This window comes from Macaca fascicularis, chromosome 2, assembly GCF_037993035.2.
Source record: "Macaca fascicularis isolate 582-1 chromosome 2, T2T-MFA8v1.1".
NCBI classification, from domain to species: Eukaryota; Metazoa; Chordata; class Mammalia; order Primates; family Cercopithecidae; genus Macaca; species Macaca fascicularis.
Genome location: NC_088376.1, coordinates 95,458,784 through 95,485,192, shown reverse-complemented (window position 1 = coordinate 95,485,192; position 26,409 = coordinate 95,458,784). Strand labels below are relative to the sequence as shown.

General features: G+C 45.1%; 1 protein-coding gene across 3 annotated transcripts in view; it reads left to right on the top strand.

The window, feature by feature from the left end:
- Positions 1–5,644: 5,644 nt before the first annotated feature.
- KLHL6 (kelch like family member 6) overlaps positions 5,645–26,409 on the top strand; it is a 68,827-nt gene continuing 48,062 nt past the window's right edge. For all 3 annotated transcript variants that reach the window (XR_012430899.1, XM_074031487.1, XM_005546498.5), the window contains exon 1: positions 5,645–5,990. Coding sequence is in view for 1 of the 3 variants with exons in the window: in XM_005546498.5 (XP_005546555.1) it covers positions 5,704–5,990 (287 nt within the window). In the remaining 2 variants the exon portion in view is untranslated. The remainder of the gene's footprint in view (positions 5,991–26,409) is intronic.

The window sequence follows — 26,409 nt, the reverse complement described above, 5'->3', positions numbered from 1 at the left end:
GAAAGTTAAAAAATTATAACTCATATATGACAAATCTTTTATTATGTTGACTAGAAACATGCTGTGGAAAGTGTGTGTTGTACGCAGAATTTGTAAGAGGAAATAAAGCCTTAACACCACCCTTTTAAAAAGAATCCCCTCTGGATTAAATTATAAAACACTTGGCTCTGGACTCTGCTTTGTTCTTGGATTTTGATATTTGGCCTCACTACTTGGATCAGGCTTGTCTTTCTCCTCTGGCAACTTTCCAACTTCTTGTTTCAGATTCAGGCAGACCCTGTGTCATTGTTTTGGATGAAAGCATTTATCTTTCGTTATTATTATGACAGGATGTGGTTGGCAACAGGAGTTGGCCAGAGGAGGCCAGGGTTAGGCATTTGATGAGCACGAGCTTGGGAGCACTGGGCAACCTTGAATCAGGCAGAGGAAGAGGCCAGACCAGCGGCGTCTGCAGGAGGCCGCGATTGGGAGAGGCTGGCACACTCTACCTGGGAACTGAAGATACTCAGAGGAACCCTGACCTGAGGTAAAAGCTGCAGCTTCTCTGTTTTCTGGGCCCTCAGGTATTAACTGGAACCAGAAAGAGGCCACAAGATGGCACGCAAAGCTGGTCTTGTCTGAGGCATGGGCGGATATTCCATTTGCCTCACACTTACCAGGAAGATGCGAAGTCCTGAGTGTGCTCCTTCAGCATGGGGTGGGGATCAGGCACTGGCTCAGGAGCTGGAAGTCTGGAACTGTAGTCCCATTCAGCTACTAACTAGCAAAACCCTGGCATCAATACATATTGACTATTATTGTTATGGTTGTTGTTACCTTTGTGTTGTCAAATAAAACATGGAAAATGATACAAACAAATATGTAGCTTAGTGAATTATTATAAGGCACGCAACACCGTTGTAAACACCACTAAGGTCAAGAAATTGAACTTTGCCAATTACTCAACGTCTCTTTCATGTGTTCCCGCCCAAACACAGCCCGGTGAAGGGACATGTTTGGTGTGTACCATCCAGGTTTTGGCTTGGGATATATTTAGTTGGAGGATGCCTCAAATGTTAGACCCTCAAGTGCAGATGTTAAGTAAGCAGTTGAATACCAATATTTATCTAGTTACTGTAGCACAGAGCCTAGAGATAATCCAAGTTATCCAAGTCTAGAGATAATCCAAGTTATCTCTAGGCTTTGTGCTATGATAATTAGATAAATATTGGCTTACTATTTGTTGAAACATCATTGCAACCATCAGAAACATTAAGAAAAGATGTCTATTTCCCAGAATACAAAGAACAGGCAAAGATACATTAGGAAAAGTAAACAAAAAGAAAGCAGGAGTGGCAATAAAAACTCCAGGCAAATCAGAAAATTCTTTAAAGAAAAAAATTAACAGGGTAAACAGGGACATTTAATACTAATAAAAGATACAACCAATAGCAAGGATATAATAACACCGTACTTTGAACACAGATTTAGAGCATTAAAATGCATAAAGCAGAGGAGAGTGACTAGGGAGAAGGGTTTGACATCTACATATAGGAGAGAGGTCACAGGAGCTGGGGCTGGGGTATGGCATGGGATCTGTGTTGACCCTACATCTTTCAGTGAGGCCCTCTTAGCCAAGCAGGAGGCCACCAGTGGGGCTAAGTGGGAGTCCTGGAGCCCAGCTCTGGCATATGCAAAAATCTTAGATCCTCTTGAATTCCCACCTTGCTCCTCCTACCCTCCTGTCCTGTCTTATCTTAGTCTCTTTCGTTCACTTGGCTTCATCTCTGCTTCACCTTGACTCTGAAGTCTAAGGGCAGATTCAGTTTAACTAGCTGGACCCTCCATAGTTCTTTTTTATTTATTTATTTTTTTTTTTATGAGATGGAGTCTCACTCTGTCACCCAGGCTGGAGTGCAGTGGCGTGATCTCGGCTCACTGCAAGCTCCACCTCCCGGGTTCACGCCATTCTCCTGCCTCAGCCTCCTGAGTAGCTGGGACTACAGGCACCCACCACCACCTTAGCCTGCCTGGCTAATTTTTTGTATTTTTAGTAGATACAGGGTTTCACCATGTTAGCCAGGATGGTCTCAATCTCCTGACCTCGTGATCCGCCCACCTCGGCCTCCCAAAGTGCTGGGATTACAGGCGTGAACCACGGCACCCGGCCGACCCTCCATAGTTCTACTGAACACAGCTCAACATATGACTTTTTTTTTGCTTTTTTGTTTTGTTTGTTTTTTTGAGACAGGGTCTCACTCTGTTGCCCAGGCTGGAATGCAGTGGTGAGAACATGGCTCACTGCAGCCTCTACCTCCTGGGCTCAAGCAATCCTCCCGCCTTAGCCTTCCAAGTACAGATGCATGGCACCACATCTGACTAATTTTTTAATTTATATTTTTTGTGGAGATGAGGTTTCGTCATGTTGCCCAGGCTGGTCTGGAACTTCTTGGCTCAAGCAATTTTCTTACCTTGGTCTCCCAAAGTGCTGGGATTTCAGGCGTGAGCCACCACACCTGGCCCAAGCATATAACTTTTGGAAACTGATCTTGGCCGTCTGCCAGGTCTCAATTTAAATTCATGACTATTAATCTTAAAAGGGCTGAGAAAGAAAAGATTAGGTCAAATCGGAAAGTAAAAATCTGCACTCCCATTCATCAGGCTAGGAAATCTAGCCTCTACAAAAAATATAAATTAAAAAACTAGTCAGATGTGGTGCCATGCACCTGTACTTGGAAGGCTGAGGCGGGAGGATTGCTTGAGCCCAGGAAGTGGAGGCTGCAGTGTTCTCACCACTGCATTCCAGCCTGGGCAACAGAGTGAGACCCTGTCTCAAAAAACAAACAAAACAAAAAAGCAAAAAACATTAAAAAGAAACGTTTCTTTAAGTGACTCTGTGCAATTATCAATGTGTCATAAGGATACCCTTCGTGAGTGACTACTTATTCTTACTGAGAAAAATTGTTTTCTAAGAGTTGCAGACCATCAGAAACTTTGTTGTTTGCCGTTGTATCAGGAAGAATGAGACATCTCAGAGCTGTCTGGAAGATCTAAATCACTTTGACACTGGGAAGCAGTCTCAATTTCCAACTCAGATATGGGGCTTCTGAATACTACATTCCACATTTATCTTACTTTTGTAGTTCCCACGGAGAAAAGACTCTGGGTCCACTGTAAAGTCTAGACTTAATGTTTATCCTTTTACAGATAGTCCCACTGTGCTTTGAACCTATCTTGATACTGTTCATTTAAATTTAACCTAAACTTGGGGCAGGTGTGGTGGTGTGAGCCTGTAGTCCCAGCACTTTGGGAGGCTGAGGCGGGTGGATTGCTTGAGCCCAGCAGTTCGAGACCAGCCTGGCCAACATGGCAAAACCCTGTCTCCACTAAAAATACAAAAAATTAGCCAGGTGTGGAGGTGCGAGCCTATAGTCCCAGCTACTTGGGAGGCTGAGGCAGAATCGCTTGAACCTGGGAGGTGGAGGTTGCAGTGAGCTGAGATCGCACCACTGTACTCTAGCCTGGGCAACAGACTGAGACTCTGTCTCAAACAAAACAAAACAAAACTAAACACCTAAACTCCAAATTTTATTGTAATTTTTATTAGAGTGAACTAAACCTATAAATGCATTTGGAAAGAATTGGTCCTTTTAATAATATTTAGTCTTTTCATAAAGGAACTTGGTATATTTAAGTTTTCTTTCAAATCTCTTAGTAAACTTTGTTAGTTTTCTTTATGTTGCTGCTTGCTGTTATTCCTAGGCATTTACATATGTTTTATTACCATCGTGAATGGCATTATTTTTCCATTACCTTTTTTTTTTTTTGAGACAGAGTTTCGCTCTTGTTGCCCAGGTTGCAGTGCAATGGCGCAATCTCGGCTCACTACAACCTCCGCCTCCCAGATTTAAGCGATTCTCCTGCCTCAGCCGCCTGACTAGCTGGGATTACAGGTGTATGCCACCATGCCCGGCTAATTTTTGTAGTTTTAGTAGAGACGGGGGTTTCACCATGTTGCTCAGGCTGGTCTTGAGCTCCTGACCTTGTGATCTGCCTGCCTCGGCCTCCCAAAGTGCTGGGATTACAGGCGTGAGCCACCGCGCCCAGCTGTCAGTTTCTTTATATGCTCCATTATAATCTTATGGGACCACAATTGTATATTCAGTCCATCATCGACTGAAATGTCATTATGCTGGGCATGACCGTACTTGTGACAGTTAATTTTAGATGTCAAGTTTACTGGGCTCAGAAATACCTAGCAACCTGGCAAAGCATTACTGTTGAGCGTGTCTGTGAGGTTGTTTCCAGGAGAGCTTAGTGAGTCTGAGTGGACTCGGTAGAGAAGATACACTCTCACTGTGGGTGGGCACCATCCAATCAGCCAGTGGCCCAGAGAAAACAAAAACAGAAGAAAGGTCCATGTCTCTCTATTCTGAGGCTGGGATACAGTCATCTCCTGCCTTGAACAACAGAACTCCAGGATCCCCTGCCTTTGGACTTCAGGACTTACACCAGTCTCCCCACCTCCTGGATTATCAGGCATTTGGCCTTGAACTGAGAGTTATACCATCTTCCCTGGTTCTGAGGCCTTCGGACTCGACCTGAGCTCTCAGCAGTCTGTCATGCGACTTCTCAGTCTCCATAATCATGTGAGCCAATTCCCCTAATAATTTCCCTCCGCTATGCCTCTCTAGGTATCCTTTTGGTTCTGTCTCTCCGGAGTCCATCATCAGCTGAAATATCATTATGCTGGGTATGACTGTAATTGTGATGGTTAATTTTAGATGTCAAGTTTACTGGGCTAAGAAATACCTAGCAACCTGGTAAAGCATTACTGTTGGGTGTGAGAGAACGCTAACTAATACACTCCTATAACTTCCTATTAAAATCATGGGATTTTAATAACGACAGTTATTACTACTTAACTAAGACCTGCAAAGGTAATGAAAATACTTCAGGATCCAACGTTAGATGCATGGTCTGTAGACACCGGGCTAATTTGAGACGTGCTGTGGCAATTCGGTGTAGACCTACCCTGACTCATCCTCTGAGAAGATGCTAGTGACCGAGTTTTGGAAACCGTTTCTTCTGTGCCCCCAAAGCACATCTGAAACAATAGACGTTTTTCGGTGAGGGAAAGACATGAATGTTTGCCATGACGTTGTTTTCCCCTGGGTAGGGAGGAGGATGAAGATAGACTATCTGCAGTGTCTCCAGAAATGAGAATGTCAGGGATAAGTGGGGTTTCCAAGGTTTACAAAGGACGGTTGTTGGATCGTTGTGGGATCTCAGACGCCTGGGAGGAGGAAGTGGGAGGACTATAGACTGTCTCCTGTCCATCCCCTCATTGACGACTCGGGTTATTGATAGCATTAGGAGTACAAATGTAATAGCCACCACCGGAGGCTTCCTGCTCACGGATATGAAGTGGGAGATGCACCAAAATAAACACACAGCACTCACAGTGGACTCTAAGAGGCCACTCCTCTTCCAGAGCCCCCTCCCACACACCTATTCTAAGTAATTTCTAACCCTGTGATTATTCACAGAAAGAAGAAGAATAGAAGTTGCTGGCATTTGTAGTAACAGGATGAGAAAGTGCGAGACTTCCTGTTATGTGTGTGTGACAGCTGGTGATAAGTGGAGGGCCCTGCACAGGAAATCCGCTCAGCTTCTGCAATGGGGCCTGCCTGACACTTGGGCGCTCCTTCAGTCTCGACGTTGATGGCAGGACAAAGGGGCGCCTGGACCATGGGTGACGTGGTTGAGAAGAGTTTGGAAGGGCCTCTGGCACCTTCTACAGATGAGCCCTCCCAGAAAAGAGGAGACTTGGTGGAGATCCTAAATGGGGAAAAGGTCAAATTTGACGACGCGGGACTCTCCTTAATTCTTCAGAATGGCCTGGAGACCCTGCGAATGGAAAACGCTCTGACAGATGTCATCTTGTGTGTGGACATTCAGGAATTCTCCTGCCACCGCGTGGTACTTGCCGCGGCCAGCAACTATTTCAGGTCAGCATGCCTAGGACCAGACTCAAATTGGGTGCAAGTTGCAAGGAAGAGGTGTGTTAGTGTGAGAGTCCAATCTTAAAGAGTTGGCCTTGATGTTTACAGTTTTCATATATATTAAGGCTTGTGTGTCTACTTAAAATAGAAGAAAGGACACTATCACACTTTATTTATTTATTTATTTATTTATTTATTTATTTATTTATTTATTTTTGAGACGGAGTTTCGCTCTTGTTGCCCAGGCTGGAGTGCAATGGCGCAATCTCGGCTCACTGAAACCTCCGCCTCCCGGGTTCAAGCGATTCTCCTGCCTCAGCCTCCTGAGTAGCCGGGATTACAGGCATGCGCCACCACACCCAGCTAATTTTGTATTTTTAGTAGAGATGGGGTTTCTCCATGTTGTTCAGGTTGGTCTTGAACTCCCGACCTCAGGTGATCCACTTGCCTCAGTCTCCCAAAGTGCCGGGATTACAGGTGTGAGATGCTGTGCCTGGTTTATCACACTTTACATTTTAGGATTTAGGCCACATTAAAAGAGAGATTGGCATCATTTAAAAGCAATGTTTACGTTCTATAGTAAACCTTCTGTGTATATGTCCTTGTTCCAAAGGATGGAAATTTACTCCAGTCATGGGGATTTTTTTCCCCCTTGGTCTGACTAATGTGTTGGAAATATAATGTTGTCTTTGTTAATCAACAGACATAGAGAAAAAGGATGTGGCCCCTCTTTTGGAGTTATCAAATGACTTGTTACAAATTAGGGGCTTCTGTGTGTGTAAGCAGTGTGGGGAAAGGGAAAGCAGTTACAAAGATGCTTTAGATGGGAGAGGCCTCTAGTTACAAGAAACTGGTGGTCTCATAGTGGGAAGACCTGAAGTCAGGAGACCTGGCTCCTTTTCGACAGTGAAACTTGAGGCAAATCACAAAGTGCTCTGAATGTCTGTTTCGTCATCTGTAAGGTGAGGACAACGATGATCACCTTCAGAGTTGTCATAATTAAACAAGAGCGTGAAAAGGGTCTTATACAGTGTCTAGCATATAGTAAGTAGATGCTCAATATATCTTTCTTGGAATTCTTTTTCTGATTCTGCTTGGTTCAGATAAGGATGACTCGTTGAGTGTTTCCCATGAGCACATCCCTGGGGTAGGAATTGTATAGTGCCGGGAACGCAGTGAATACATCTGGATTCGGTGTTCTCCATATCAGCATGGACATGGGGGAACCAGCTTGCAAGGGCAATGTGGATAATGAAGAAGGTATTTGGGAACTTGAAAAGAAATACCCTTAGAATTCTTCTTAATGAGATTCTTCTTAACTTTTGATTCTGGCTGAGGAAATTGAAAACGATTAAACTATGAAAGCATTATGGAAGGTCTTTCTTTTTTCTTTCTTTCTTTCTTTTTTCTTTCTTTCTTTCTTTCTTTCTTTCTTTCTTTCTTTCTTTCTCTCTCTCTCTCTCTCTCTCTCTCTCTCTCGGTGCTTGGGGGAAAACCTTTTTTTGTAATTCATAGAGCAGGATCAGCAGGTTGCTGTGGAACTCATTAGGTCTCCTCTGTCGATAAGACAAGGGGATATCTAGGTTTGAGAGAAGTAGTGGCTGTTGTGCGCCAGACAGACACAGCTATCTGATTTTATTTTTGTAACAGCATGATGAAGGTGGCTGATATCTCCTTTCACAGATGAGGAAATGAAAACTCAGCATTACATATCTGGTCAGTGCTGGAGCAGGGATTGGGTATGTTCTAGAAATCCTTGTTACTGCAATGCAAGCTGCCACTAGGTTTGGGGCTTCATTCCATGGGAAGTGTGTAAAATGTAAGTGTAACACAGCCATCAAAATGGGTTGATATAAACACATTACTTTCTCCACCAACCTTGATCACATGCTTTCACATTGACTGCAGCCCCTCTCAGGAGTGAGTAAAGTCAAGTTAGCTCAATGCCCTGGGGACGCACATTTAGGTTTATCCTTTTGTATCTCTTGCTATCATAAAATGCGTACCTGGAAGCAGTTTTGTTAGTGGGTGCGCCTGGCTGTGGACCAAGCCCGCTGGCTGTGTGCCCTTGAGTTGATCACTGGTCTTCTCTGGTCTTTGGGTTTCTCGTCCTAAACGGGAATTTGGGCTCGGGTCCTTCCAGTCCTGCTGATCTAGGATGCTTAGGGAACATCTCTGCCGGTCATCAGAGGAGGCAATGGCAATGAGAAGCTGGAGAACATGAGGGCGTAGGCATCTGACTGTGTATACAGAGCCTCTCCCAAAACTGCCTAGTCATGAGAGGAAATTCCTTCAATTCTTCTCTTCAGAGCAGTGACTTTTCCTTCTTCTCTTGGGATTTCCAACATGACTTTCCTTCTACAATGAATACTGTCCTGGAGACAGGATTCTTTTTTCCGGTGCTGCTATTCATATCAACTCCTGTTTGTGGAGCGCTTACTGTGGGCCAGGCCCTGTAGCTTCCGTATCACACACTCTCATCCACTCCACCCTCACAGCGACCTGACAAGGCAGGGAGTCCTATCCCCAGCCTACCGATGAGGAACCAAAGTCTAGAGTGTCACGGCGAATAAAAAGTAGCCAAACTGGGATTTAGACCTAGGGCTGATGTTAAATCTGACATGGTCTCACTGCCTCTCTCGCTTTACGTCTAAGGTTTCGAAAGCGGTTCTTTTTACGCTCAGGTTTAGGGAGGTCAGAGAGTCTCTCTGTCTTGGAGTCTTTTTTTTCTTGAGACAGAGTCTTGCTCTGTTGCTCAGGCTGGAGTGCAGTGGCACAATCTCTGCTCACTGCAAACTCCACCTCTCGGGTTCACGCCATTCTCCTGCCTCAGCCTCCCAAGTAGCTGGGACTACAGGCACCTGCTGCCACACCCGGCTAGTTTTTTGTATTTTTAGTAGAGACGGGATTTCACCATGTTAGCCAGGATGGACTCAATCTCCTGACCTTGTGATCCGCCCACCTTGGCCTCCCAAAGTGCTGGGATTACAGGCGTGAGCCACTGCGCCCAGCCAGTCTGGGAGGCTTTCAACACAGCGCTCTGTGTTGGGCCTGGAAGCTGGTTGTAAAATTATGTCATTTTTTTTCCTTTACTCATTGAGAAAATAAATACTTTTCACTAAGGGATCGACAATAGTTTATTAAACAGTCCCCTATGGACAGACATTTGGACCATTTCTAATTCACATTTTGCTATCACAAACAAAGTTGTAAGGAATAACCTGAAACATGGGTTTTTTTTCATACACATTTCTTAAAGGGGGTTCGCTGAGTCAAATGCATCTGCAGTCTTAGTGGTTATTGCAACTTCTTGATCAGGGTTGAATCATGTTGCATTCCCCCACGGCATCACCAAAAGAGGGTGTCATCCAACAGTTGAATTTTTACCAATCTGATAAATGAGAAAGAATATCTCAATTTAGCTTTAATTTACATTTTTCTTATTTTTAATAAGATCAAACATCTCTTCATAAATTTAGGGGGCATCTGCAGTTCTTTTTTTAGTGAATTGTCTCTTCACTGCCTGTCTGTTTTTCATGTATTTTTTTATAATTAAATTTTATTTTTTATTAAAGATACGCAAATAGTAAACAAAGCGTTAAATAGTATTTAAAAGCTTATAATGAAAAACAAAAATTCCTCTTTCCTCCTCCACCCTGTCTCATGCGCCAAAGGATACCATTTTCAATTTCTATTTGTTTCTTCTGGCACTAGCTCTATATTTCTGCAAAATACACTTATGCTGCTCTTTCTTGGTTTTTCTGTGTTAGACATCATTTACTGATTTCAAATAAGGATTTAGTATCTACCTAACCCTCTTACCATATGCTTTCTTTCCCTGTAATCTTTCTTTTTTTTTTTTTTTTTTTTTTTTTTTTTTTTTTGAGACGAAGTCTTGCTCTGTCACCCAGGCTGGAGTGCGGTGACCGGATCTCAGCTCACTGCAAGCTCCGCCTCCTGGGTTCACGCCATTCTCCCGCCTCAGCCTCCCGAGTAGCTGGGACTACAGGCACCCGCCACCTCGCCCGGCTAGTTTGTTTTTGTATTTTTTTAGTAGAGACGGGGTTTCACCGTGTTAGCCAGGATGGTCTCGATCTCCTGACCTCGTGATCCACCCGTCTCGGCCTCCCAAAGTGCTGGGATTACAGGCTTGAGCCACCGCGCCCGGCCCCTTCCCTGTAATCTTTCAACATAATGTTATCACAACAAGAGTTTACATTATTATGTTCATGAAAATCTTGTTCTCTGTTGAGCCAAATTGCTCAATGATAACATTTCCTTTCTTGTAAACCTTTTTGTCTTTCCTGAAGTTATTAATTCACTCATTTTTTCATTTGCTTTGTTTTTGGCATGTCTTTTGCTCACAGCCTTACAAAAACCTTTCATGTGATCCAGTGCATCAAAGAATCTACCAGTTCCATTTCCTCAGAATCTTCCTGCCTTGTATCATCTTATGTATGTTCCCTGGATTTGCAGGCTGGCTAGGATTCAGCTGCTTCTCCATCATTCCCTGGGACTGTCTGCTATGCTGAATGCAGCCTTCTCTCTTCAACCCCTATCTTCCTCTTACCCTCTTACCCTGATGAGCACATTCTAAAATAACTTCCTAAGAAAGAGTGCATGGAAAGCCTCCCTCCCTCCCTCCCTCCCTCCCTCCCTCCCTCCCTCCCTCCCTCCCTCCCTCCCTTCCTTCCTTCCTTCCTTCCTTCCTTCCTTCCTTCCTTCCTTCCTTCCTTTTCTGAGACGGAGTCTTGCTCTGTCGCCCAGGCTGGAGTGCAGTGGCACCATCTCGGCTCACTGCAAGCTCCGCCTTCTGGGTTCACGCCATTCTCCTGCCTCAGCCTGTCGAGTAGTTGGGACTACAGGCGCCCGCCACCACACCCGACTAATTTTTTTTTTTTTTTTTTTTTTTTGTATTTTTAGTAGAGACGGGGTTTCACCCTGTCAGTGAGGAGAGTCTCGATCTCCTGACCTCGTGATCCACCCGTCTTGGCCTCCCAAAGTGCTGGGATTACAGGCGTGAGCCACCGCGCCCACCCATAGGAAGTTATTTTTAAGGCCTTGCATATATTTTTGTTTTGTTTTGAGACAGGGTCGCGGTCTGTTGCCCAGGCTGGAGTGCAGTGGCTTGATCACGGCTCACTGCAGCCTCCCTGAGTTCAAGCAATTCTTCTCAGCCCCTAAGTAGCTGGGACCACAGGCGTGTACCACCATGCCCGGCTAATTTTTTTTTTAATTTTTTTTTTTTGAGACGGAGTCTCGCTCGGTCGCCCAGGTTGGAGTGCGGTGGCGCGATCTCGGCTCATTGCAAGCTCCACCTCCCAGGTTCACGCCATTCTCCTGCCTATGCCTGCCGAGTAGCTGGGACTACAGGCGCCCGCCACCACGCCCGGCTAATTTTTTTGTATTTTTAATAGAGACAGGGTTTCATTGTGTTAGCCAGGATGGTCTCGATCTCCTGACCTCATGATCTGCCCGCCTCGGCCTCCCAATGTGCTGGGAGTACAGGCGTGAGCCACCGCGGCCGGCCAGTTTTTGTATTTTTTTAAGTAGAGATGGGGTTTCACCATGTTGGCCAGGCTGGTCGCGAACTCCTGACTTCAGGTGATCCACCTACCATGGCCTCCCAAATTGCTGGGATTACAGCTGTGAGCCATCCGCCACACCTGGCCTCTCTTTGATTTTAAATAACATTTTGATATTTCACAATGATGTGCCTTGGAGGGGTGTGTGTGTGTGTGTGTGTGTGTGTGTGTGTGTGTGTTTTACTCCAACCATTTTGCTATGCATTTGATGAACCCTTTTAATACGGAGAGTCACATCCTTTAATCCTAAATATTTCCTCATATTACTCCCCGGTAATTACATGGTCACTATTTTCCTTGTTCTCTATTTCTGGATCACTTACTCAGTAGATGTGGACTTCTAGAACAGTCTCTAGCTTTCTCATCTTCTCTCTCCTGTTGTCCATCCTCTTACCTTTCTGTTTTACTTTCTGGAAGATTTTTCTCAATTTTATCTTCCAACCTGTTGAGAATCTCAGTTTTTAACTTCCAAGACTTTTTTTCTTGTTTTATTTATGAAGCTTCCTTTTTATAACATCCTGTTCTTGTTTCATGTGGTCATATTTTCACCTAATCTCTTTGAGGTTTATATTTTTTTAAAAACCACTCTTCTGTGTTTGTTTGTTTTTTTACTGTTTGTTTCCCTGTATTTTTCTCTTTGTTTAGTCTCTTTTATTCTATTTTATTTATTTATTTATTTATTTATTTATTTATTTATTTATTTCCTAGAGACAAGGGCTCCCTATGTTGCCCAGATTGTCTCAAACTCCTGGGCTCAAACCATCCTCCTGACCCGGCCTCCCAAAGTGCTAGGATTACAGGCATGAGCCACCACACCTGGCCTCTGTCTTTTATTTTAGAGGCTATACTTAAATATCTGGTGGTAGTCTTTAGATATCTATTCATATTTAAGAGTCAAGCACTAACATGGTGAAACCCCATCTCTACTAAAAATACAAAAAATTAGCCAGGCGTGGTGGCATGCGCCTGTAGTCCCAGCTACTCGGGAGGCTGAGGCAGGAGAATCGATTGAATCCGGGAGGCGGAGGTTGCAGGGAGCTGAGATCACGCCCCTGCACTCCAGCCTGGGCAACAGAGTAAAGTGAGACTCTGTCTCAAAAAAAAAAAAAAAAGAGTCAAGCACTAAAGAGCCAAATGGTTGCTGGGGTGGGATGGGGTGGGGTGAAGGCTTTGCAATGTAGTCATGGGACATTGAGCTCACTTTACTATTAGAAATTCACAAACGCTAGTGTGTTAAGCTCTTTGCCTTGGTGCCTTTCAGTATTTCCTTGGGTCTTACTTTCTTGTTCTCTTGTGTGTGATTACCCCTGATTTTTGCAAAGACCTACTCCCCTAAAGAACAAGGAAAATGCAGAGGAAGTTTGTAGAAATTGCTGTTATTACCCAGTAACAATTCAGATTTTTGTTAGAGAGACAATGAAACCAATGGCTTGTGTCATTTTTTTATATGAGGGAGAAAACCTGTTTGGCGACTCGTTATCCTATTGTCTCTGCCACAAACGGATTCAAACCCCAACCACACACATAGAAAAACCAGTTTCAACAACGTATTTGTAGTGTCAGATGACCATGGAGTGGGAATATGTCAACCTAGAAATGTAACCTGGTGGCTGTAAACAGGGGCTACATTAGTAACTCAGACAATGTATTTCCCTTTGGGGGCTTATTTAAAGTCTTGAGTGGAATGAGGAAGTTAGGAAAAAATGTATAGCTGACACTGAGTAAAGTAAAAGGGATAATAAAGCTTAAAAAGTCATCTATAACATATGTTTAAGTGTCAAACAGCCAGTATCAAGGTATTCAAATATTTTCACAGCAGAAACATTTGGGGAAGCATTGATTTAACATTCATAACGTATTTTTAAATTTTATAAGACTACTCAGCCAGGCGCGGTGGCTCACACTTGTAATCCCAACACTTTGGGAGACTGAGGCGGGCAGATCATGAGGTCAAGAGATCGAGACCATCCTGGCCAACGTGGTGAAACGTCATCTCTACTAAAAATACAAAAATTAGCTGGGCATGGTGGCACGCACCTGTAGTCTCAGCTACTGGGGAGGCTAAGGCAGGAGAATCACTTGAATCTGGGAGGTGGAGGTTGCAGTGAGCCAAGATCTTGCCACTGCACTCCAGCCTGGTGACAGAGCAAAACTCTGCCTAAAAAAAAAAAAAAAAAAAAAAAAAAAAAGACTACTCATGTTTTTTAGAAGTCTACTAAGAAAATGCCATTTGTGTAATGCTTTTGGGCATGTCTCCAAACCAAAGTCATTGCATAGTGCACAAGAACCCCGTCTCCCAACGGATCTCCATCTAAACCACTGGTTCTCACCATCTGGGAAGCCCAGCTCACTGCAAAATATGGCACACTCTATAAGTGACAGTGACCTGTGAGGGCAGCCATGCTGTGATTCCCAGAGTTGGCAGAGGGAGGGGAATCATAGTGATGAGGGGAGGGGTTATCAGGCTTTCCTCTGCCCTGTCTCATGACTGGCCCTTCCTACATGCATAGAAAAGCTTCCAAGCTGAGGCTGAGTCAACAGCAAGCTCCTTTGTTGATGCTGCTGCCTGGAATCTTTGTCTGGACTCTCGCTCCTGTCTTGTAACCCCGTCTCTAGGTCTGGTTCCTTGAGGCTACGTTGAGAGGACTTTGCCTACCAGCTACAAAAGTCAAGCATGAGGCCAGGAATGGGAAGGGTATTGTGAGCACAATCTATGCACTTGTTAATCATTATTACATATTAGCCAATTACTTCATGGCAGAAAAGTGGAGCAAGAGACTACTCTTAAGCCACATGTAGATGTCGTAATCCTGAGCTTTTTCTCCGTAACGGGGTAAGATGTTAGAAAAGAGTCAGCGAGTCCAGGTGATAAAATAAGTGCCAAGCACATATACACCGTGGAATACTATGCAGCCATAAAAAGGAATGAGATCATGTCCTTTGCAGGGATATGGATGAAGCTGGAAACCATCATTCTCAGCAAACTAACACAGGGACAGAAAAACAAACACTGCAGGTTCTCACTCATAAGTGGGAGTTGAACAATGAGAACACATGGACACAGGGAGGGGAACATCACACACCAGGGCCTGTCGGTGGGTGCGGAGTGAGGGGAAGGAGAGCATTAGGACAAATATGCATTCAGGGCTTAAAACCTAGATGATGGGTTGATGGGTGCAGCAAACCACCATGACACATGCATACCTATGTAACAAACCTGTACATTCTGCACATGTATCCTGGAATTTAAAGTAAAATTTAAAAAAAAATTTTTAAAAAGAGAATAAGTGCCAAGAAAAACAAAAATGAGTTAAGGCCATGTAGGTCTGTATTAAAAATCTGGCTAATAGCAAATGCGTTGAGGATTGCTGTTGCCACAGTGGGTACACTTGAGAATTCAAGTGAAGCTGATGATTTTAACACCAGGGTCAGGCCCTATATGTTCCACTTTTAATATTTTCCAACATTGTGGATCAGAACCAATATGATAGTGAATATTTCAGTATTATATATCTATAATCCCTTATCTGCAGTTCCAAAATTCCCAAAGTGCTGATGAATGTAAAATTTTTCATAACTTATTTCATGGCTAAATCCAATTTGAATGGCACTTGTCAGGTCGGGCACCTGTCCTGAACTGAGGTGAAGTTACTTACAGAGCCATTTTTTTTTTTTTTTGAGATGGCGTTTTGCTCTGTTGCACAGGCTGGAGTTCAGTGGTACGATCTTGACTCACTGCAACCTCCACCTCCCGGGTTCAAGCAATTCTCCTGCCTCAGCCTCCTGAGTAGCTGGGATTACAGGTGCCCACCACCATGCCCGGCTAATTTTTGTATTTTTAGTAGAGACGGGGTTTCACCATATTGGCCAGGCTGGTTTCGAACTCCTAACCTCAAGTGATCTGCCTGCCTCAGCCTCCCAAAGTGCTGGGATTACAGGCGTGAGCCACTGCTCCCGACCTCAGTCTTCATTTATTCCACTTAGGGCGACATTCGTGTACTCACTGCTGAAGTACTAATGCATTAGATTAAAGAGTGCTGGAGGTGCTATATAATATTTAAGATATGCTAATATCCAAAGAATTCTGAATGGCAAAGCACATCTGGCTTCCAGATTTTTGGGTAAGGGATTATGGGGCTTTCTGATAACGTTAACAGTTTTCATTTCGGTGTTATTTGTCTACTTTTTCTCACATGCATATCTTTCCAGAGTTTACATGCAATTTTGCATCTTGCTTTGCCCCCTCTTTTCATTATAATATTTTTCCTACGGTGCTCCATACTTTTCATAATGACTATTTATTATATTGCTACCAGTTTCAACAGAGGCATAATATGAAAATCTTTCTCTCACTGTGGACATTTATTGCTTCCAGTATTTTGTTTTTATAAGTGATGTGGTAATCTTTGTATTAAGCATTTTTTCTCAGTTTGGAATATGGATGGCCAACATTTTTTCAGGCACTTTGCTGGATTCTTTTTATTTCATTCAATCTTCATAATGTCAAGTAGATAGCATGGTGTCCATTTCATCCTCGGGGGAGCTCACTTTAATGGGAAGAGTGGTTTCCCCATGATGTCTAAACTGAAAACAGGCCTTGTCATAGAGAACAGAAATGCGGCTAACAGGTCATTTCCTATGACCTCTAAGCTCCCCAAGACTCTTTTGCTAGTGTAGGCTATATAAGCTGAAAATGAGGAGGAAATGTAAAAATTGGAGCCTCCTTGTGCTCATACATACATGCACAGGCAGGATACTGTTGGAACATTCATTCCAGTTTATGTCTGGGGGCTGAGGTGACAGGCCTCCGTAGCAGCAAGGACCCAGCATGCCTTAGGACATCAGTCTGGATCAAAGGGTTAAAAAAGAAATAAGGAAGCAGGGTCAGGGTGTGCAAGGTGAAAAGATAGTGTGCTCTGAAAATAAACATCACTGCGGCTAGAACCAGAAACTTGGTATAGCGGAAAGAATTTATGGTACTGGGTGCAGTGGCTCATGCCTGTAATCCCAGCACTTTGGCAGGCTGAGGCTGGTGGATCATCTGAGATCAGGAGTTCAAGACCAGCCTGGCCAACATGGCAAAACCCCTTCTCTACTAAAAGATGCAAAAATTAACCGCGTGCAGTGTTGTGCGCCTGTAGTCCCAGCTACTTGGGAGGCTGAGGCAGGAGAATCGCTTGAACCCGGGAGGCAGAGGTTGCAGAGAGCTGAGATCATGCCACTGCATTCCAGCCTGGGCGACAGAGCAAGAGATTCTGTGAAAAAAAAAAAAAAAAGATTTATGGCACTGGGATTTCAGTCCAGACTCTGCCACTTGTTGGCTATGTAAATCTTGGAGGAATTGTTTGGCTTCTCTGAGGCTCAACACCGATGTCTACAATAGAGTGAGGCTAACAATTTATGTCTACCGATCCCAGCAAGTTGTGAAATGCAAATAGTAAAATTGATTCATTTATTAATTTATTTGCCCCAACACTTTATGCGTGGTAATAAGTCAGATTTCTTGGTTCTGAGAAACAGAAATCAACTCTAGCTTATTTGAGAAGAGAAATTTATGTAAATGATAGTAGGAACTCACAAAATCCCCACAGAAGTTTGGAGAACCAAACCCAGAAGACAAACAGGTGCAAGGGAGGCCAGACAGGGGCCGGGACCACAGCCCGAAGCCACCCAGGACTCCTGTAGGGGGGACTTCCCTGCTGTTGTACAATGCTGGGGCCACAGCTGCACAGCTGCAGCCACTGGTGCTGCTGTCAGGGCTGTCTCTGGAAGCTGGAGGCTGCTGCTGCTTGTCCTGCCTCCACCCAAGCAGGCTCTCCTCCGTCCAGGCTTCTTGGTATCACTGGCTTCCAATTCAAAACTATTCGCTAGGCCTGCAATAGGAGCAGAATAGATGTTAAAGTACCATGAAAACTACACAGTTATGAGGGGATTCCATGACCCTTGTCACAAAGGCATCAGAGATCTGGATCCTGAGACCCAAATAGGCAAGAAGGTAATTATTAGCACTTTCATTCCTCTGCTCCCTGCAAAACTGTGAGTAGTCCTGGGTACACTTGTGGGGATGCATGAAGGCATCATCCATCATGGGTGGACTAAAAGCAGGTTGAAAATGCAAGCCATGTGAAGGCAGTGACCACCATATTCTTCTCCTTGATGCCACTGCAATGGCTGGCACTCAGCAGACATCCTGTACATGCGTGAAGTGAACAAACACTTGGATATTCCTCCTGCAGGTCCAGTCACTGATTAAGTAGCATCCTGGCCAGAGCAGGAAGTCCTCACAGAGTTCGGTGGGAAGCTATTGTGCAACTTTAGAAAAGGGAAAGATGATCAAATGTGGCTATCACAGGAAAAATGGGAAGGAACAGTTACAAAATCCAAAATGCCTCAGAATATTCTGGATTCAAGCAGTCACTCATGTGACCACCTGCATATAGATGTGCCATGCATACAATGTGACTCTTGCAGTCCTTTTTTTTTTTTTCTGCACTGGGAGTGGGGAGAGGGGGCGTTCTGCATCAGGGCAGAAGTGCTATCAGGTCCTTTGATTTTTCAAGGAAGTGTCATCTCTGTCACCCCTACCCCTGGTGTCTACAGCATGTGGATCTTATTTCAATCAAGATTAGAAAATCTATTCTTCAATTTTAAATAATCTTCCATGCCAGGCTTTGTAAAAACCTTCCCAACTAAAACACAACAGAGAAATATTTTCATCATTCGTAGCTCAAGTTGTAAGCTCTATCCCTGCAACAAACCCACGGATATGCAACTGTCTCTCCATGAAAATGTTTTTTCAGGACAAGGATCTAACATGGTAAACACCAAACAGTCCACGAGAAGAGCTGGCCACATGCAGAGCCTTTGTGCTTTTGGTAAAACTGCCATGAGCTCAGCATCCATTTGTGCTGCTCCATGTTCCTTTATTGGTGAGCAGTCTTTTCGTTTCAAGGGATAGGAAATCAAGTCAATCAGCTTAGGCAAAGAGAAAAGTATTTGGTCACATTATCAAATCATAGGAGGGCTGGGGTGCAGCAGAGCCCAGGGAGAAGGGGAACCAGGCCCTTGCACGCAGCGCTGGTGCTCTTTCTCCACCCCTCACTTTGCTTCTCTCTCAGGTTGGATTTCTCAGGTTGACTTCTGCCACACTGTTGGGGGTTTGCCTGTCGGTTGCTATGAGACTCCTAGCCTTGGCTCTAGAGGGAAAATGAGGGACTTTCTCTACCTGTGGCTTGAAAAACCCCTGGGAAAGACTCTGATTGGCTCAGCTCCATTCAGTTACCCATTCCTAGGCTAATCACTGTGCCAGGGAGGTGGGGCACAATGATCAGCCCAGCCTAGGTTAGGAGTCCACCTTTGGCCAAAGAGCTGTGTGTGCATGCGTGTGTGTGTGTGTGTGTGTGTGTGTGAGAGAGAGAGAGAGAGAGACAGACAGACAAGCAGAAGACAGAAAGGTGGAGAGGTCTGTATTGATGTGAGAGCTCCCGCCTGAGCCACATGATTTGGGGCCTGGGTGGGGAGAAGAGCATTTCCCGATATGGAGAGATGCTGGACAAAGGGAAAAATAAAGTCCTCTAAAGAGGAATAACGAACATTGCTTTACTTTCTTATTAGGCAATTTGTCGTACTTTTGCCTTTGCTGTGGTTGTCAGGAAGCTCCGTGGGTTAACTTTCCTTAGCCTTGGTTTCAGTGATATATTCTCCTTCCACTTTAATTCCTTAATTCTTGTCTTCTTATTTTTATTGTTACTGTTTTGTGTTTTATGATACTTCTGCTTCTTTTGTAAAAGCCTTCTTAAATTCTTTTGGTGAGGCCATCTCCGTATAAAGATAAGTCTCCTTTGCTGTGAAAGAGTATCATTTAGGCAACCTACAAGTCCTCTGCCAGCTGTAAAGACCAGCATTCTTTTATTGTATTTAACTTCTATGGAAAACTTTAAGGTCACAATAATTACAAGAGTGCTGATACTGCTATGGCTTTTTTTTTTTTCTTGAGACTGAGTTTCACTCTTGTCACCCAGGCTGGAGTGCAATGGCCTGATCTCAGCTCACTGCAAACTCTACCTCCCAGGTTCAAGCGATTCTCCTGCCTCAGCCTCCCGAGTAGCTGGGACTGCAAGCGGGTGCCACTATGCCCGGCTAATTTTGTATTTTTAGTAGAGATGGGGTTTCACCATGTTGGCCAGGCTGGTCTCAAACTCTTGATCTCAGGTGATTCGCCTGCCTCGGCCTCCCAAAGTGCTGGGATTACAGGCGTGAGCTACCGTGCCCGGCCTCGTGCTATGGCTTTAAAACACAATCAAACCAAAACTAAGAGGTTGCATCACAGCCCTTTCTGAAGAGATGCTCTGGGATCTATAATAAATAATAGACACTCAGCAGGTTTGCATATAATGATTCAGGTCCAGAGTCAAGTAAGACCTTATTGGATTGAAAAGATCATGTGTCTTGTAGAGTAAGCTCAGGTTTATAGAGGGCTGAGTGTCAAGGGCGTTTTGGTGTTGGGGGAATTATGGGAGAAGTAGAGGCCTGGTGGATAACTCCTGGAAGGTGGAATTTTATTGTATTATTGTGTACAGCGAACACAACACAAAAAAATAGGACAGAAGAGAACAGAGATTAGAGAAAGTTAGGAAAGTGTCAGGTGACTAGCAGTGTCTTTAGAACTCAGGATAGCAGGCTGGGTTGGCAGATGATGCCTGTCTCATTAGCAGATTGGCCTGGAGATGGAGGGGGAGAGAATTCTTAGTAACTGCTATGAAAATCCTCATTCCTCCCATGCTCCTCCAGTGTACCACCGATGATTAGCAGGCTTTCAGTTAAGGAACATTGCATAGTATTATCTCTCTCTCTCTCTTTTTTTTTTTTTTGAAATGGAGTCTCGCTCTGTCACCCAGGCTGGAGTGTAGTGGTGCGATCTTGGCTCACTGCAACCTCCATCTTCCGGGTTCAAGCTATTCTCCTGCCTCAGCCTCCCGAGTAGCTGGGATTATAGGTCACCACACCAAGATAGTTTTTGTATTTTTAGTAGAGACGGGGTTTCGCCATATTGGCCAAGCCGATCTTGAACTCCTGACCTCAGATGATCTGCCTGTCTCGGCCTCCCAAAGTGCTGGGATTACAGGCTTGAGCCACCATGCCTGGCCAGTATTATCTCTCTTAATGTGAAAATACCTGGAGGGGAAGGAATGCAAAATGCTAAACTTTCAGAACTACAGTGCTGAGTGAATTTAGGGAATTTCCATCCATCCGTCCATCCGTCCGTCCATCCATCCATCCATCCATCCATCCATCCATCCATTTGACACAAATTTATTAAGTGCCTACTCCGTGGCAGGCACAGAGTTTACAAAGATGAATAAATTATGGTTCCTGCTTGACCTGGAAGTCATAATCTAGTTAGGACAGAGAGATAAGTAAATTGATGTTTACTGTACAGGATGATAAGCGCTATGATGGAGCTCTGCACAGGGGTTATGGTGGAGCTCAGCACAGGGGCCATGGGAGGTTTGCTATATGGGAGCTATAGGAGCATACAGAAGGGCACTGAATCAGACTGAAGAAAGAGCAGTCTGAGAAGTCTTCCTGGCAGAGGTGATATCTGAACGGAGTTTTAAAGGATGAGTAGGCATTGGCCAGAAGGGGCCAGAGGTGAGAAAGGAAAAGAGAGGAGCATTCCAGGCAAAGAGATACACATCTGGGAAGGTGCCACGCAGTGTAACCACAGGTAGAAAAGTAGGTTGGAATAAAGGACATGCATAGGCCAATAAGGGTGAGAGATAGGCATGGTCAGACCGGGAAAGGTTTTGCTGGGTGAAGCTGAGGAGTTTGAAACATGACTTACAGACAGTGGGAAGCCATGGAAGAGTCTTTAAGCAGAAAAGAGATGTGATTCAAGATCTCCATTAAAATAATCCTTTGCACTGTGGGTATCGACGGTCCCATCAATCTAGGCAGACCCTCAGGTAAGTTGCAAGAAACTGCAGTGAGAGGAGATGAGGGTTGGAATTAAGGTGTAGGCAGTGTGGATGGGGAGAAGGCCTCCAGCAACATTCACAGTCCTCTCTGCGGTCCCGCAGGACAGCCAGGCCACAGAGAGCACAAGGGAGAGGCAGCACTGCCCAGCAGGGAAGGGTAGGGGGAAGTGAGGTTAGGAGGGCTGGAACACAAAGTGAACTGACTCCACTCTTTGCCAAGGGCCAGTTCTGAGCCTCAAGATTGTAAAGAGAAAGAGAAAGTGGTCTAACCTTATCAACCCTTCGCCTGCCCAGGCTATCTCATTTTAGAGCAAAGCTCAGAAACAAAACAACTCAAGTTCTGAACTTGCAATTTTTGAACACCTTGGAGACACAGACACAGCTGTTATTAAAATGTGTTCCCCTCTCTTATCCATGTCTCTGATAGAGACCACTGCTGGCTTTTAGGGTGCCTTCCTTTGATTGTTTTTTTTGTTTTTGTTTTGTGTTTTTTAGTCTTGCTATGTTGCCCAGGCTGGACTTGAACTCGTAGCCTCAAGTGATCCTCCTGCCTTGGCCTCCCAAGTAGCTGGGACTACAGGCCTGTGCCACCACACCCAGCTTCTTCCTTTGAATGTAAATAAGTTACCTGGGAGGACCAATTAGAAATGGGGGCCCCTTTCTGGGGGTTGCAATCCACATTAGTGCACAAGGCTTGGCAGGTGTAGGGGGCACTGGATTTTAGCTCCAGTCAAGCCTGGCCTGTGCACTCCTGCGCGTAGCCCAACTGTGGCAGCTCCTCCTTCACGTCTAGATTCATAACTGCTCCCCATCCCCAGCTGGAGGAGCTCCTGTCTTCTGTCCCTTTCCCTCTGGATTCTGTGTCATGAAAGTCCAAGGGACAGGCCTGGCAGTCCAGATTCCTCTGTGGCAGCTGGCAGAGGGAGCAGCCTAGAACGCACGTATGATCATCTTTGCCTGTCACAAGAGATAACTTTTATGACTGGAGGAGCCTTAGCATTTGAATACCTTGGGGTGAAGATTGGGACCAGTGCCAACTCGCCAATTTCTAAGTGGTTAGAACCAGGGAAGGCTCAGGAAAAAATCTTTAAGCAGAGGCAGATCCCTGACTTCTGGACAATGACATGGTCACAGAGAAGCCACAGAGTCCTGGAGGTGGGACTGGAAAGTGTTCGGGAAAAGAGGGTGACGTGCAGTCTCTGGGCAATAGCCTGGTCGAGATGTGGCGGTGGATGGTGAGCACAAATGCGGACCCTGCTCCACGCCAAGAGGGGAAGTGAGAATCTCAGCCGACCTCGTTCGGTTGGGAGGGAAGTGGGGTTTTGTTAGGGGAAGCCAGGTTTCATCTTCAGGAAGGAGGTGGAAGATGCGTAAAAACAAAAGCAAAAGAAGATAAAGAATAACCCCCATGTTTTGTAAGTTAAACTCTCAGGTAGGAGGGCTTACGGTAATCATCAATGGGACTGGGTGTGGTGGCATGTGCCTGCAGTCTCAGCTACTTCGGCGGCTGAGGTGGGAGGATTGCTTGAGGCCAGGAGTTTGAGGCCAGCCTGGGCAACAGAAAGATCTTGTCTCAAAACAAACAAACAACAAAAACGGACCTGGAGTTCCAATTCAGAGAATCGCTAGGGTTTCTTTTGTCCGATTGTATCACTCCGCCCTGCAAGCGACAGACATTCAGCTCAAACTGGTCCAAGTATAAAGGGAGAAAAAAGAATTTGTTTGCTCATGGAATTAAAAAAAAGTCGCCGGGCGCGGTGGCTCAAGCCTGTAATCCCAGCACTTTGGGAGGCCGAGACGGGCGGATCACTAGGTCAGGAGATCGAGACCATCCTGGCGAACACGGTGAAACCCCGTCTCTACTAAAAAATACAAAAAACTAGCCGGGCGAGGTGGCGGGCGCCTGTAGTCCCAGCTACTCGGGAGGCTGAGGCAGGAGAATGGCGTAAACCCGGGGGGCGGAGCTTGCAGTGAGCTGAGATCCGGCCACTGCACTCTAGCCCGGGCGACAGAGCCAGACTCCGTCTCAAAAAAAAAAATAAATAAATAAAATAAAAAAATTAAAAAAAAATAAAAAAAAGTCTGGGGTAATGGTTTCAGGTATAGTTGGGTCCTTGTGCCCAAAGTAATGTTACCACGACTCAGTTTCTCCTTCTTAGTTCCGCTTTCCTCTGTGTGGGTTTCTCTCTCAGGGAATGTCTTCACACATGAGGACAAGCAGGTAGCCAGCATCTCCAAACTTTCATTTCCACCAGCTCAGCAATTCTGGTGGGAAGAGACAGCTTCTCTTTCTCAGTAATTCCAAAGAAAGTTCTGGAATTGGCTCCAATTGAATTGACTTCTTCCTATTCCCATCCCTGAACCAATCACTGTGGCTTGGGGCACGTAAATAGGACTTGAACGGTGCTCACCACTGGTCTAAGAGGTAAGCCTAGCTTCACCCATATCTCTCAGCCTGATATTGGAGGAGGGGTGATTCCCAGTGGAAGATCTGGGTGCTCCTACTAAAAGAGATAGGAGTAAGTTGGGCAGACGAAACAAAAACTGTTCATTGTATCTTTGTGACTGTATCATCACTAAAGCCTGACCACAAGTATTTGTTGTAATTGATGTTCTATCTTGTCTGATCTTGCTGACAGAGCAAGCCCTTCTTTCTGTCATAAACTTGAACGGCTGAGTTTCATGGCAGGCTGAGGCATCAGTAACAGTCTGGTGGGACTTAGAAGGATTTTGCTTCCCTAGGAACATGGCTACAGTTTTCATCTCCATAGGGGCCATGGGCAGTGTCCTTGAGGAGTGAGCTTCTAGGGCAAGAAGCTTGGCAGAAGGGAGTTCTTTTTTTTTTTTGAAATGGAGTCTCACACTGTTGCCCAGGCTAGAGTGCAGTGGTGTGACCTTGGCTCACTACAACCTCTGCCTCCCGGGTTCGAGCAATTCTCCTGCCTCAGCCTCCCAAGTAGCTGAGATTACAGGCACCACACCCGGCTAATTTTTTGTATTTTTAGTAGAAACGGAGTTTCACTATGTTGGTCAGGCTGGTCTCGAACTCCTGACCTTGCGATCTGCCCGCCTCGGCCTCCCAAAGTGCTGGGATTACGGGCATGGGCCACAGCGCCTGGCCCACAGAAGGGAGTTCTTTTGAGGACTGCTGATGCTTAGAGTCAAGTTGGGGCAACTCTAGGCTTCCAGCTCCTCTGTCAGTTTGGAGCAAAGCTGGCAAACGAATGAGATTGCCACCCGATTCAGGAGGTAGCCGTAGGCCTCATGGGATTCTAGGAAGGCTGTGTCTCAGAAGACGAAAGGAAGGATCCATAGTGAGGGAGGACTTTCCAGAAACATATCTTTCCCAGCACTATGACCGATTGTTTCCATGACCTTGACCTTCGTTCAATCTCCTTCTCAGGAGGAGGCCTGTGTTGAGAAGTAGGGGTGACCTCTTTCTAGGGCAGAGGTTCTCAAAGTTTGTTTTGCAAAGGAATTATGGGTCGGAGCTAGGGACACCTAATTAAATACATACCTCCAGCCCTACTGCTAGATATTTGGCTTCACTAAGTCTAAGGTAGGTGGGGTACAGGATTCTGCATTCTGAATAAGCACCCAAAGTTTCTGATGCAGCTTGTTCAGGGAACACACTTTGAGATCCACCTCTTGAGGCTGGAGTATCTGAGGCCAAGGATGTAAGCAGGACTTTAGCATTGAGACAGGGTCCATATGATAAAACTTAGGGGACAGCTTGAGCTCAGAAACAGGGCAGAGCTGAGTGTTTATGGGCTTCCCTTGGTTAGTATTGGCTCAGGTTTTGGTGTCTTGAACTAAGTGGTGCTAGGGACCATAGAGAGAGATGCCATGTCATGCTAGGTCACGCTTCCATCTGCTGACTCCCTGCTTTCTTTGCAATGGAACCCCCTTTGATTGACTTCATTGTGTTTATATCCAATAATCCTTTCTTAACAATAGTGTTCATTGTGTAGTACATGCTGACTACTTTAAAAAACTTTTAAACAGATTGTATACATATGGACATTGTATTCTTAAGTAGAATTTAACTCATTTTGCAACTAATGTTGAAGCCACCCCAACACAGAATATCTCAGTGAAACAGGGGAGTTCATTCCTGGTATAAACGGGGATGGTGAAGAAATCAGAGGAAGGACAGAACAGGGGGCAGACAGGGGTGCAGCTGGTGTAGGAGTGACATAGTGGGGGTTATGGGGTGGGTATTTGTTTATAGGGTTAGAATTAGGGTTACAGGAGTCAGAGAGTTCAGAGGTCTGGAGTTCTAGGGAAGGGGTCAGCTATAATGGAGTTGGGCTGGGTGAAATATTCTGAGTTGGTGAAGTTTAGGAACTACAGGAGCTTGCAGAACGCATTGAAGTAGTGCAGGTAAGTCAAATGCTTGAGTGTCCTCTTCAAGCTCTAGGCCCTGGACTCGGGAGTGTCTAGGCCCTGGATAGGAGTTCCCTAGTGGCGGTGGAGGGCCTCATCCTCCAGGGATGTTTGATAATTCTTGGAGGTACAGATTCCTGTCAAAAGCAAGTGCAAAGGGACTAGGAAGACCAAGTTGGTTGATCCATTCATTCATTCACTCACTTTCTCTAGGGACCATCCCTACTTGGTGGTGGCACTGCTCTGGCCCTTAGATACATTGCTGAGCATGGCACACCCTCACTCAGCTGGCATGCTAGTGGGGTGACAATAGTTAGCAAATAGGTAATCTAATTTCAGGATGTGCAGAGCTATGAAGAAAAATAAAGGAAGTGAAGAGGTAAAGGAGTGGCGATTTTAGATTCGGGGGATTGCAGGGGAGAGCATCTCTGAGAAGGCGATGTTTGGCAGAGACCTGAGGTGCAGAATCCTGGTGGA